The 11245-nt window shown below is 56.2% G+C and overlaps 3 protein-coding genes across 6 annotated transcripts in view; 1 reads left to right on the forward strand and 2 right to left on the reverse strand.

The window, feature by feature from the left end:
- The window catches only part of MAST1 (microtubule associated serine/threonine kinase 1), a 36362-nt gene extending 34363 nt beyond the window's left edge, over window positions 1–1999 (forward strand). For 3 of the 4 annotated variants that reach the window (XM_011382529.2, XM_023524612.1, XM_023524614.1), the window contains 2 exons: window positions 298–485; window positions 565–1906. In XM_011382529.2, the coding sequence (XP_011380831.1) occupies window positions 298–485; window positions 565–1823 (1447 nt within the window). In that variant the 3' untranslated portion in view covers window positions 1824–1906. Of the gene's footprint in view, window positions 1–297; window positions 486–564 lie in introns of all 4 variants that reach the window. The other variant, XM_023524613.1, reaches the window with a different exon arrangement.
- A 145-nt stretch (window positions 2000–2144) lies between these two features.
- Window positions 2145–4632, reverse strand: DNASE2 (deoxyribonuclease 2, lysosomal). Its single transcript, XM_011382533.2, has 6 exons — window positions 4313–4632; window positions 4015–4192; window positions 3844–3922; window positions 3390–3551; window positions 3104–3301; window positions 2145–2699 (listed from the first exon to the last, which is right to left on the reverse strand). Exons 1-6 carry the CDS (start codon window positions 4405–4407, stop codon window positions 2293–2295), a joined length of 1119 nt encoding a protein of 372 aa, XP_011380835.1. The 5' UTR covers window positions 4408–4632; the 3' UTR covers window positions 2145–2292.
- A 674-nt stretch (window positions 4633–5306) lies between these two features.
- On the reverse strand, window positions 5307–8833 carry KLF1 (Kruppel like factor 1). Its single transcript, XM_011382534.2, has 3 exons — window positions 8695–8833; window positions 7241–8066; window positions 5307–6000 (listed from the first exon to the last, which is right to left on the reverse strand). The coding sequence occupies exons 1-3, from the start codon at window positions 8779–8781 to the stop codon at window positions 5825–5827; spliced, it is 1089 nt and encodes a 362-aa protein (XP_011380836.1). The 5' UTR covers window positions 8782–8833; the 3' UTR covers window positions 5307–5824.
- Window positions 8834–11245: the final 2412 nt, after the last annotated feature.

Genomic DNA, 11245 nt, shown 5'->3' on the forward strand with positions numbered 1-11245 from the left:
AAGACTGGGCCAATTGAAATAATTTCTCCTTTGTAGGTAGGAGGAGCTAGGAGAGGTGGGTGGGGCCAGGAGGTTCTGTTTTGATCTGTGAGTTTGGCCTGGGCAAGTCATAAGTGGGGATTTGAGTGAGAGGAACTGAGTCAGGTGAACTGAGTCAGGTGAACTTCCCGCCCTGATAAGTGGGTTGTAGCTGGAGTGGGCGGGGCCAAGTGGTGGGTGGTCCCAAGGGCTGTTGTGGGAGGAGCCAGGAATTCTGGACTCTAGCCTACGGTAGATGGACCCTTCTTTGTACCCCAGCAAGAAGCGCAGCTCCCTCTTCCGCAAAATCACGAAGCAGTCGAATCTACTGCACACTAGCCGCTCGCTGTCGTCGCTGAACCGCTCGCTGTCCTCCAGCGACAGCCTTCCTGGGTCACCCACCCACGGTCTGCCCGCACGCTCGCCCACCCACAGCTACCGTTCCACACCCGACTCCGCCTACCTAGGTATGCTTTGCGCCTCCGCCTCCGGAAGGTCGAGCGCGGGTGCCTGCCACACTCAATACCCTTTCTTGCCCATTTGCAGGGGCCTCATCCCAGAGCAGCTCCCCGGCTTCGAGCACGCCCAATTCGCCGGCATCGTCGGCATCACACCACATCCGGCCCAGCACGCTGCACGGCCTGTCGCCAAAGTTACACCGCCAGTACCGCTCTGCACGCTGCAAGTCGGCCGGCAACATTCCACTGTCGCCGCTGGCGCACACGCCATCCCCAACGCAGGCATCGCCACCGCCACTGCCTGGCCACACGGTGGGCAGCTCGCACACGACGCAGAGTTTCCCGGCCAAGCTGCACTCGTCGCCGCCGGTGGTGCGCCCGCGACCCAAGAGTGCTGAGCCCCCGCGTTCGCCACTCCTCAAACGCGTACAGTCGGCGGAGAAGCTGGGAGCTTCGCTGGGCGCTGACAAGAAGGGCGCTCTTCGCAAACACAGCCTTGAGGTGGGACACCCGGACTTCCGCAAGGACTTCCACGGCGAGCTGGCACTGCATAGCCTCGCCGAGTCTGATGGCGAGACGCCCCCTGTCGAGGGGCCTGGCGCGCCCCGACAGGTCGCTGTCCGCCGCCTGGGACGCCAGGAGTCGCCCCTGAGCCTGGGCGCGGACCCACTGCTGCCTGAGGGCGCCCCCAGGCCGCTGGCAGCATCGAGTAAGGAGGAGTCCCCAGGCGGTATGGAGGCCTGCACTCCTCCCCGAGTGACGACTCCCGGGGGCCGGACTCTGGAGCGGGACGCCAGCGGCACGCGGCACCAGAGCGTGCAAACCGAAGATAGTGCGGGCGGGGCGGCCAGGGCTGTGGCCAAGGCCACGCTGAGTCCTGTTCAGGAACACGAGACAGGCCGGCGCAGCAGCTCTGGTGAGGCAGGCACGCCCCCGGTGCCCATTGTCGTAGAGCCCGTGCGGCCGGGGCCCAAGGCCGAGGTGCTCCAGCCTCCAGCCTCGGACTCTAAGGGGTTGCAGGATTCCATACCTCTGGTGTCTTGCGCGTCTGAGGCGCCCCGAGGCCAGGATCGCTGGGTACTGGAGGTAGTGGAGGAGCGGATCACCCTGAGTGGGCCTTGTTCCAAGCCGGCTTCCCCCAAGCTCTCCCCAGACTCTCAGACCCCTTCTCTAGCCCCAATGAAGAATGCGCCCAGCAGCGCCGTGTCCCCAGCCCCACCAGCTTCCCTTCTGGTTCCCGTCACCAAGCCTGAGGTGTGGCTGACTTCCCGGTGCCCTGCTGAAGCTGTACCCCCAGTAGGCCCAACCAAAAAAGGGGCACCCTGCCCCACACCCCCAGGCCCATAGCTGAGGGGGCCACTGGCCCTGCACTGTACAGCCTCCTATATACATATGTACACATATAAATAAAGTGTGTCTGTGCTTCGTGAGCTTTCCAGAACTTGCCCCTCCTCCCCTGGCAAGGCAAGGTTTCGGCCCTTTTGCTGTGTGTTTATTTAGCGATGGAACTTGTCCTGGTTACTAGAAAGGAGAGGTGAGTCTTATGTGGACCCTACCTTGTGGTCCCCCTTTGTATCTCACCCATGACCCAGCTGCCCCCAGACCCTCAGGGAGCTGCAACCTGTTCTGAATCCCAGTGCCCTCCGGTAGAAAAGGTTAACAGCCTCATCCACCAGTTTCCTTTTATTCCTCACCAATCCTAAATCAGGTGTTATGGTTCCTATTTTGCAGATGAGTAGAATGAATCACAGAGAGGTTAAGGCACATAATTAAGGTCACAATTAGGAAGCGAGTAAATAGGGATTTAAACTGAAGTTCAAACTGGCTTCTGTGCCTTAGCTCTCAGACTCTCTGCTGGGCTTCCTGGAGACAAGGTCCTGCTCTTCTCCCCACAGGGCTTCCAGGCATTCACCAGAGGCTGGAAGGCCTTCCAGAGGGTGGGCAGCTGGGCACACAGTGTGCCCCCACCTCGTTTCTCCTCTTCCAAGTTCCGATTCATGTCACCCACACAGGCCCAGGGACCTTCTGGGGCTACACACCACTTGGAGTGGTCATCTGTGCTACTGAAGGTGAGCCCAGCTGGCCCAGGGAAGGCTATCTTGGTCACATCCAGCACATGCTGGACCCCAGAGCAGTTGGAGGGCAGGATGTGACGAGAGCGTGGCCAGAACTGGACCTGCAGGGTGCTGCCAAGGGCCTCCGCCAACCAGCCAGAGTACAGATCTGTAGAGGATGGAAAGAGGGAATGGGCTGGGTCAGGGGCCCTGCTAGGGGTTCCCTAGGTCACTGCCCCTCTCTGAGCTCAGTTTTCTCAGTTGTCAATTCCTGGCAACCCTGGGGAATAACAACATTAAGACTAATAGCCCTTACTAAATGCTGTATATTCATCACTTAACTCATATCAACATTGGGGTAGACATCAGTACCATTTTTCAGATGGGTAAACTGAGAGTCCAGTTAAATCATGCACCGCACAATCAGAAACCAATAGTTGAACCCAGATCTGTTGATTATCTACCTCTCATGTACTTCTGGCTACCAGAGTCCTTGTCCTTATCTCTCACCTGCCCTCATCCATGGACACACTCTGTAAAAATAGTTCTTCAACCCTCAATCTCAGGGCTCACCATCTCCAAACTTTCCAAATTTGGCAAAGCTCTGGAATGTGGCCCCTGCCTTTGATGTGAGTGTTACACTGCTGTTCCAGGGGCTGTGGTAAACGTGGTGGCCCTTGACCACCTCCTCCAGGTCAGGGAATATCTGGGCAAAGGTCTCTTCCAGCTTGTAGTCATACACTTGGGGGTAGGTGTAGCTCAGCTGTCTGCCTGGAGGGCAAGGGGAGGAGAAAATGAGACTGTTTTACATACTGGCCTGAGAATCAGGAACTCACCCCGCCTCTCAGTTCCCACTCACCAATGTTCGAGAATTGTTTGAAGGGAAAAGACACGCAGAGCAGTGTCTGCCCATAGGTTTGGGCAGAAGAAGGCCAGCTGTATCCAGCAGAGGAAACAGGTGGGAAGCCGGGAACGCTATGGATCAGCCAGAAGCCTGCTTCCTGGTCAAAGAGCAGCACACCTGAACCAGAAGACAGGGATCAAGGGCTCAAAGCATCCCAACAAGCACATGTGCAACCAGGAACACACTCGGTTTGCAGGGAGTCTGGAGAGGGTGTGGGCAGTGTTGAGACCACCACTGGACACTTTTGGAAGCAGACCACTCATAGTTTGGAGAAAGGACGTTAATATAAAATGAGGAAGCAGATCCCAGGGCTTGATAGAGTAGTACCCCCTCCCACAGGTCAGGGGTTAGCTGAGGAAACTGTGGAAGGAAACCAGAGCCCTTCCACAAACCCCAATCTGGGCCTCACCCTTGGTGTGCCCCCTGCTGGAAGTGTCCTGAGTCCCATTGTAATTAGGCGGCTGGTCATTGTAGAGTAGGAAGGCGAGCTGGGGGAGATGGACGATAAGACGTGAAGTTTCCCCTGCAGGCCACGCCCTCCCTAGAGTCCCACCCCAGGTTCTGCCCAGCATCCTTTCACCTGGCTGATGTTTCTGTACAGCGGCAGCAGGCTGCGGCCCACGGCTCCCATCAAACTGTCGATTGTCCCCACGCCGTCTCGCCAGCCCCCGGAGCCCTCGTCCAAGTACTTGTACTGCAGCCCCTTCTGCGCTGCAACCCCGGGCCCGCTGTGAGCCGGCAGCTTGTAGACCACAAACCTGGCGATTGGGGAGTGACAGAAATGAAGGAAGGGGAAGAGAAAGAGCCTCGGGCTTCACCCAGGAGCAAAGCAATCCCCAGTCTGGCCCCAGGGGTGTGGTCGGCGCCCGCGCACTCACCAGTCCACAGGCTGCCCAGAGTCTCCATAGCAGGTCAAGGTGCCTGCAGGGACCCACAGCAGCGCGGCCAGGAGCAGAGCGCTCAGCACCGCCATGGGGCTGAGGTCGAGGAATCTGTTTTGAGACCGTGAGGCGCCGGATCACATGCTGGGTCAGGCCTGGCCCCTTGTAACTTTCATTTCCCCAAACTCAGCCGAGAACCCGAGGCACGACAGCTCGAGCATGGAAACTCCGTCCCCCCGTATGAAAAGTAGAGATTTGAAAAGGCGGTCCCAGACCATCCGGGGGCGGGGCTTCCTTTCGAGCGTTCACTCTCTGCAGGCCCCGCTCCAGCCAGTCCCGCTTCCGGAGGACTCGACCCGGAAAACTCTTTGGTAGAGTCCACTCTCTGGCTCGTACCAGACCACGCCTTTTTATAGCAAGGCGATTCCGGTGTTCCGCCTCCCGCCCATGGCTAATCACAGCTCAAGTCCCTCCTCTAGGCTCCTCCTCTTGTCTCGTTTAATTCCTGCTAATCCTAATCCACTCTTTCACCGGACCCATTCTCTCTCGGTTTATGGGTCAAATGCAACTTGCTTTTTTTTTTCCTTTCCTGCCATAGATCCTGAGTTCCAATTCTTGTGACTTTGCTCTCTTAAGGGGAGTTTGTGCTCCTAGTCCTCTCCCTTTTCATTCTGCATGTTTTCCTGGGGCTTCCCTGAACTAGCCAAGTGGTCACTTTGGATCATGGTAAGGTGAAGGGTGCTGGGGCTCCGGGGTCCGGCTGAGGGCTCTTAGATGGAGGGAAGACTGTCCCTGTGAATGTCCCCGAGGTTCAAGGCAGGAGACAGATGATGTAGCCTGATCTCGGGTTAGGAGAAGGCGCGGCAAGGTTTGCAGTACCCGAGAAGGGGTCTCTGAGGCTAAGGAGGTAGGCTGTGAAGGTGTGTGTGGCCCCCCATTATCACCTCTGGAGGTAGAGCTTCCTCCCATCTTCCAGCACCCAAAACTCACAGTCAGGCCAACGCTGAAGCTTTATCTAGGAGGGGCGTTTTTACAGGACCCATAACCATTCACAGCAGATTGCCACCATGTGGAGCTTCAGAAGTCACAGTGTGAAGACCCCTTCTTGACCCAGGGTCTCTGAGAAGCCTCACCCCACAACCTCTACTGCTGTCAGGGCCCCCCGTGAGCTGGTCTGAGGGTCCAGCTTTCTGAGGGTCTCTCTCAGTCCGAAGTGTCTGAATGTCCATCTGAGCTCATTTATTTGGAAGTCTGTCTCCCTGGGTCTGAGTGATGGTAGGAAGTCTCTGTGTGGCCCACTATGGCTAAGGGCATGTGGGAGCTTCCGCTGGATGCTCCCCCAGGTCTGTCTATGGGCCAAGCCTTGATCTTTCGGTGAATCTGTGGGGCCGCGAGTTTGGGCGAGGGTCCTTTCAAGGGAAAACCACCCAGCATAGACCCACTCTTGTTCCATCCCCAGTCCCCGTGAAAGTCCAAGTGCTGGGGGTAAGTGGGGGGGGGGCAGTTGGTTCAAAGATGACGCTTCATGTGCAAGGCTAGGTGATCCGAGCGCGAAAAAGCACGCGGGCAGAGCTGGCAGCGGAAGGGGCGCTGTCCGGTGTGTTTTCGGTAGTGCCGGGTAAGCTCGTCCGAGCGCGCGAACCGCCAGCCGCAGCCGTCCCACGTGCAGGCGTATGGCTTCTCCCCTGGAAGGCGAGGAAGCTGTGAGCGCCATTGTTCGCCTCATCCCGCCCCCGGGTCTGCCCCTGCATCTGGCCGCACTCCTTTGCTCAGCCTTGGACAGGACTAGAGTGAGGCAAGTGAGGCGTCTAGGGTGCGAAGTTTAAGAAGCCACTTACTCTCAGGGAAGTGTACTCAGGTCCAGCCCTCTGCGACCCCGACCCTTCTTCTATACCTGCATCAGGCCCCACGCCTGTTCTCATTTTCTGGACCCAAATCACATCCTTTACACCACTGGCCCCACTTCCTGTGCACAGGTACCCTGCCCCTGCGTCCTAAAGTCGTCCCACCCTCGTTCTTTGGCCCTGCGCCCTGTAGTCCGGCTCCTTCGTTGCACCAGGGGACCCTCCAGGCTGCTGCCCTATCCTTGACCCTTGGCCTTGACCCTTGAGCCCCGAAATCCACCTGGTGTCCCAGGCCCTATCTGCAGTGATTACTCTCTCCCGCAGCGACGCCTGGATCTTCCACCTCTCTGACAGGTAGGTACAGCTGACCCCATCATCTATGCGGATCCCAAAATGCATAGGCTTCACTCTTCCTCCTACCTGTGTCTATTCCACGGCACCGCCTCTGACTTCTGCTCCTTGAGATCCAGCTTTTTGCTCACCCTCCTCTGTTTTCCAGCTATTTCCTCTTACTCTCCTGGACCTGACTCTGCATCTGGGAACTTGAAACTAACTCTGCCCCTGTATTTCCCCTCCTGAGCCCCAGACACGCCCCTATAGTCTGGCTCTGCCTCCATGCCAACAATCTCCGCTTATACTCCCTGACCCATAACTCCGCTCCTCGCTTGCCACAAACTTGAACCCAGTGTCTTTGGCTCCTTCCCCAGCATTCCAAGCTTGGCCCCTCCCCGCAGTCTCCTCTAGCCCCCCCTCCTCGCCGCTTGCCAGGTCTTACCCGTCAGTTCCCTGAAACGCTCCTCAGGTTTTCCGGGTCCTTTTTCTGCCCCCACTCGCCTCCCACACCGTTGCCTGTTCTCTAGCTTTCTTTACTCGGGAGGGGTCAGGCTCGTTCTTAGTTTCCTCTGTCCCATCCCTTGCTGTAGGGCTCTGCTTTAGCCCCGCCTTTAACGCTATGGTTCCGCCCCCTGGGTCGGATCTTCGCTTCTAGCCCCTCCCCCTTGTTCTCGGTTTTGTGCTCCCGGGCCACACCCTGTTCCAGAGGCCCCGCCTCCAGTCCCGCCCCCATGTCCCTGCGCCTCACCCGTGTGTGTGCGTAGATGCGCCTTCAGGTGGGAGCTCTTGGTGTAGCTCTTGCCGCAGCCCGGGTGCGTGCACGTGTGCGCTGCCTGCCTCTTGCGCGCCCACGAGCGCCGGCTGCGCCTGGTTGGCGCGGCCTCAGTGGTTCCTCCTGGGTCTCCTGCAGTTCCCCCGAGTCCCGCACCCGCCGTTCCGGGTCCCAAACAGCTCAGGAAGGAGGGGGGCGCGGCGGGGCCAGGCGCGGGTGCCGGGAGCCCGCGGAAGAGCTGGAAATGGCCTTGGTACTGTGACGCCGGGTACAGCGCGGGGTACCCGGACAGTAGCCCATAGGGGGTGCCCGGCGCTGCAGGCACTGAAAGCCCGGTCCGTGGAAAGTAGCTGCCGGAGGAGCCCGCGCCCGACCCTGGATACACCGGCTGCAGCGGCAGCACCTTGGGCTCGGGGCCCGGGACCAGGGCTGGGCTCACGAAGGTGTCAGAGGCCGGAGCTCGGGAGGTCGGGCGCGCCCAGCCCGCTTGCTCCTCGGGACCCAAGAGCCCAGGCACCAGTCCCGGGCCACTCGCGTACGCCCCCAGAGTCTCGGGCGGTGGCGAGAATAGCACCCCGGGACCCTCGACGGGCGCCAGGGCGCAGGTCTGGGGCGCGCCGCCCGGCTCTGAGCACGGCAGGTTGGTGAGGAAGAGATCCAGATCCCAGGCGGTGGCCGTGTCCCTTTCCTCGTCTTCCTCCTCCCCATGCGCGTTTTCCAACCCTGGCCTCACATGGAGGGGCGGCGTGTTGGGGTCTGGGGGACCCGGACCCAAGTCCTGCACCTCCTCAGGACGCCACCACTGCGGGAGGGAGCCGGTAGCGTGAGGCTTCAGTGGTTACCAGACCACCCTGCCCGAAGACAGAGGCGGCCTGTTGCCCTGATGGGAGCAGGCTGCCCAGAAGCTCTGGAAAGGGGTCTTGTTTGCCTGTCTGTGAAGTCTGTCCTACTCCCTCTCACTGCCCTGGTTCCCCCAAGCTTCAGGAACAGAGGTTGGATCGAGTCTGGCTGGTGACAGGAGATAAGACTTAACATTATCTGGAGCCACACTCAGGCATGGGGGAAGGGGTTGGCAGAGCTAAGAATGGAAGACCAGGGGTTGGGGAGGGGGACGTACTGGCAGCCTTGCCTCAGTTTCCTCCCATTCCTTCCCAGTCCCCAAAGAAGATTAATTCTCAAGATTAATTCCTGGATGTCCCCTAGTCACCTTTGCTCTTTTCCTGATACCTGGGGTTGTCTCACTGAGCCTAGCCCCCCAGGGTGTTCAGCTACAAGCCTCAGTTTTCTAAGACAAAAATAAGCCCTTAGAACACATGTAGACCCCTAGACTGTGCAGAGGACCCCCAGCCCTGGCCAGGTCTTTGGATTCCAGAGTAAGATGTGACCACTGCCTGGGACCCCAGCCAGCCACCTAGACCCTGTGGCCTCACCTTTAAGAAGTCTTCCTGTGTGTCTGGGAAGGAGCCTAGGGTGGTCAGTGTACCGATGGAAGGCAAAGTGGTCTCAGCTGCGGCCATGGCTGGCTGGTGCCCACCCTGGGCCTCAGGCCTCCTCTCCCTCAGTGGCCTCGTGGGCTCTGAGGCTCCAGTGGCCCCTTGGAGGGCTCCTCTCTGCCTTCAGCTGATTGGCTACAGCCTCTGATAAGGGTCAGGAAAGACGGGGGTGGGGGGGTCACTGTTTCTGGGGAACAGACCTTGCCTTGGCCTGTTTGAGGCAGAGCTTTAAAGACTGACCCTGTATCTAAAGCCCAGTTAGATGTTCAGGGGCTGGGGGTTCAGAGGTTTGGGGGTTCAGGTATTAGATAAAATGAGGCACTGCATCCTCAAAGAAGGAGAGACTTGGGAGCCTGCTCTCGGTTACCTTCCTGGAAGAGGGGTGACAGAATGGGGATTTTGGGAAGGGGCTTCAAGAACCCCTCTCCTGGCTGAGGCCCTGCAGCCCACCCCCTCCCCAAGAAACAGAAGCAAAGATGCTGATGGCGGGACTTGGCACAAACTCCCTGCCAGGCCAAGCATTATCAGACACCCCAGACACTGAGGCCGCTATCAGGTGGAGGCCCAGAACAGCCAAAGCTCTGTCCCTAGCAAGTGGTGGCGCTGGGGAATGGGGCTTCATGTTAGCTTGGCTTGAAATTGCCTGGGTTGTGAACTCTCAGGGTCTGAGCCCAGTGGCAGGAACAGCTCCTGCTAATCAGCTGCCACTGTCTACCATGGGCCCTCCACTCTGGTAGGTGCTGCAGGGAGGGAGGCTGTGTGGAGGTTGAGGCTGGTGCCACTGCAGTTGCTCCAGTGCAATGAGGGCTGGGGAGGGAGAGTCGACCCACTCAGCTGGGTGGGAAGGTACCATTAGGTCAGACCACAAGGAGTACCTGGCCTGCAGGAGATCCTCACCAGCCCTTGCCCTGGGCTTTGCTGCTGCCAGATGTCTGCCTTACATGGGGGCAGGATCCAAGGTGCTGTACCAGGGACCTTCACTGTGGTACCCTGGGAGCCCAGAATGGGGGCGACATGAACACACATCACAGACACATAGTTCATAATCGTACACACATAATATTCAATTACATAGTGACACAAATTCCTTGTCCCTCAGCCACACAGACCATGTAGTCCCACATATAATTGTGTGTCTGTGCATGACATAGACCATGTACAGGTACACAATTCCCAGGCAGGAAAACACATACTGTTTGGTTATAGAATGTTATAGTCACACAATCTCTCAGATATAGAATTCATAATCACACAGACAGGCACCTGACATCACGCACAGTTACCCAATCACACACAATCATACACTCATACTGACATGATTTAGCTACAATCAAACAGACATGCAAGGATTCCTGGATGTTCTCACAAAACTAGAAAATGCAGTCACATAACTCTGTCAAACATAAATGTGCCTCAGACACAAAAACATGAAACCCAGCTGCACACAACCATTTACAAACACAATGATGTAGTCAGGCACACAGCTAACATCAGACACAATCATATCCAGCACCATATAAAACCTACATCCTTTAATAGTCATGCCACCTGTCACTATTACAGTACATAATTATTTAGTCACACAATTGCACTCAACCATAGGGGGTGCACTCAGTCAAATGAAGACAACCTTACCAACATTAAACACCCTTATAAGGGAAAGGCACACAACCTTGCTAAGTCAGAGATACATCACCGCAGACAAAAAATTGGAGTTGGCATGCCACAAACGCAACACACAAAAAGAAAAAAAATTATGTGCTATAAGAGGGGTGGGGGCAAAAAGTAATGTAAAAACCAGCTTGACACACCTACTAGGAGAGCTATAAACAACAACAACAAAAAAAACATTTGTTGGGAAAGATGTGGAAAAAATTGAACTCTTGTACACTTCTGGTCGGAATATAAAATGGTGCAGCAACTGTGGAAAACAGTTCGATGATTCTTCAAAAGGTAAACATAGAGTTACGTATGATCTAGCAATTCCAATCCTAGGTATGAACCCAAGAGAACTGAAAACAAACATACTTGTACACCAGTGTTACAGAAGCATTATTCAAAATTGCCAATAGGTGGAAACAACCCAAATGTCCATTATCAGATGAATGGATAAACAAAATGTGGTCCATCCATACAATGGAATATTAGCCATAAAAATGAATAAAATTCTAATACATGTTACAACATGGATGAACCTCAAAAACATGCTAAGTGGAAGAAGCCAGTCACAACAAAAGGTCATACATAATTCTATTTATATGAAATAGAATAGACAAATCTATTAGTGGTTGTCAAGGTTGGGGGAGGAGGGAATGGGGAGTGACTGCTGATGGGTACAAGGTGTCCTTCTGGGATAACGGAAATATTCTGGAGCTAGATAAAGGTGGTGGTTGCACAACATTGTGAATGGGCTAATTGCCACTGAATTTTTCACTTTAAATCACTTTAAATGGCTTATGTTATGTGAATTTCACTTAAATAAAACAAA

This window comes from Pteropus vampyrus, unplaced genomic scaffold (genome assembly GCF_000151845.1).
Source record: "Pteropus vampyrus isolate Shadow unplaced genomic scaffold, Pvam_2.0 Scaffold482, whole genome shotgun sequence".
NCBI lineage: Eukaryota > Metazoa > Chordata > Mammalia > Chiroptera > Pteropodidae > Pteropus > Pteropus vampyrus.

Excerpts from the sequence above, each read along its gene's own strand:
- DNASE2 (XM_011382533.2), bottom strand. The coding sequence starts at position 4,407 with ATGGCGGTGCTGAGCGCTCTGCTCCTGGCCGCGCTGCTGTGGGTCCCT. Across the intron at positions 3,923-4,014 it reads TGTACAGAAACATCAGCCAG|CTCGCCTTCCTACTCTACAA; the intron begins GTGAAAGGATGC and ends CATCTCCCCCAG. Across the intron at positions 3,302-3,389 it reads CAAACAATTCTCGAACATTG|GCAGACAGCTGAGCTACACC; the intron begins GTGAGTGGGAAC and ends CTTGCCCTCCAG.
- KLF1 (XM_011382534.2), bottom strand. The coding sequence starts at position 8,781 with ATGGCCGCAGCTGAGACCACTTTGCCTTCCATCGGTACACTGACCACC. Across the intron at positions 8,067-8,694 it reads CACAGGAAGACTTCTTAAAG|TGGTGGCGTCCTGAGGAGGT; the intron begins GTGAGGCCACAG and ends TCCCTCCCGCAG. Across the intron at positions 6,001-7,240 it reads GCATCTACGCACACACACGG|GGGAGAAGCCATACGCCTGC; the intron begins GTGAGGCGCAGG and ends CTCGCCTTCCAG.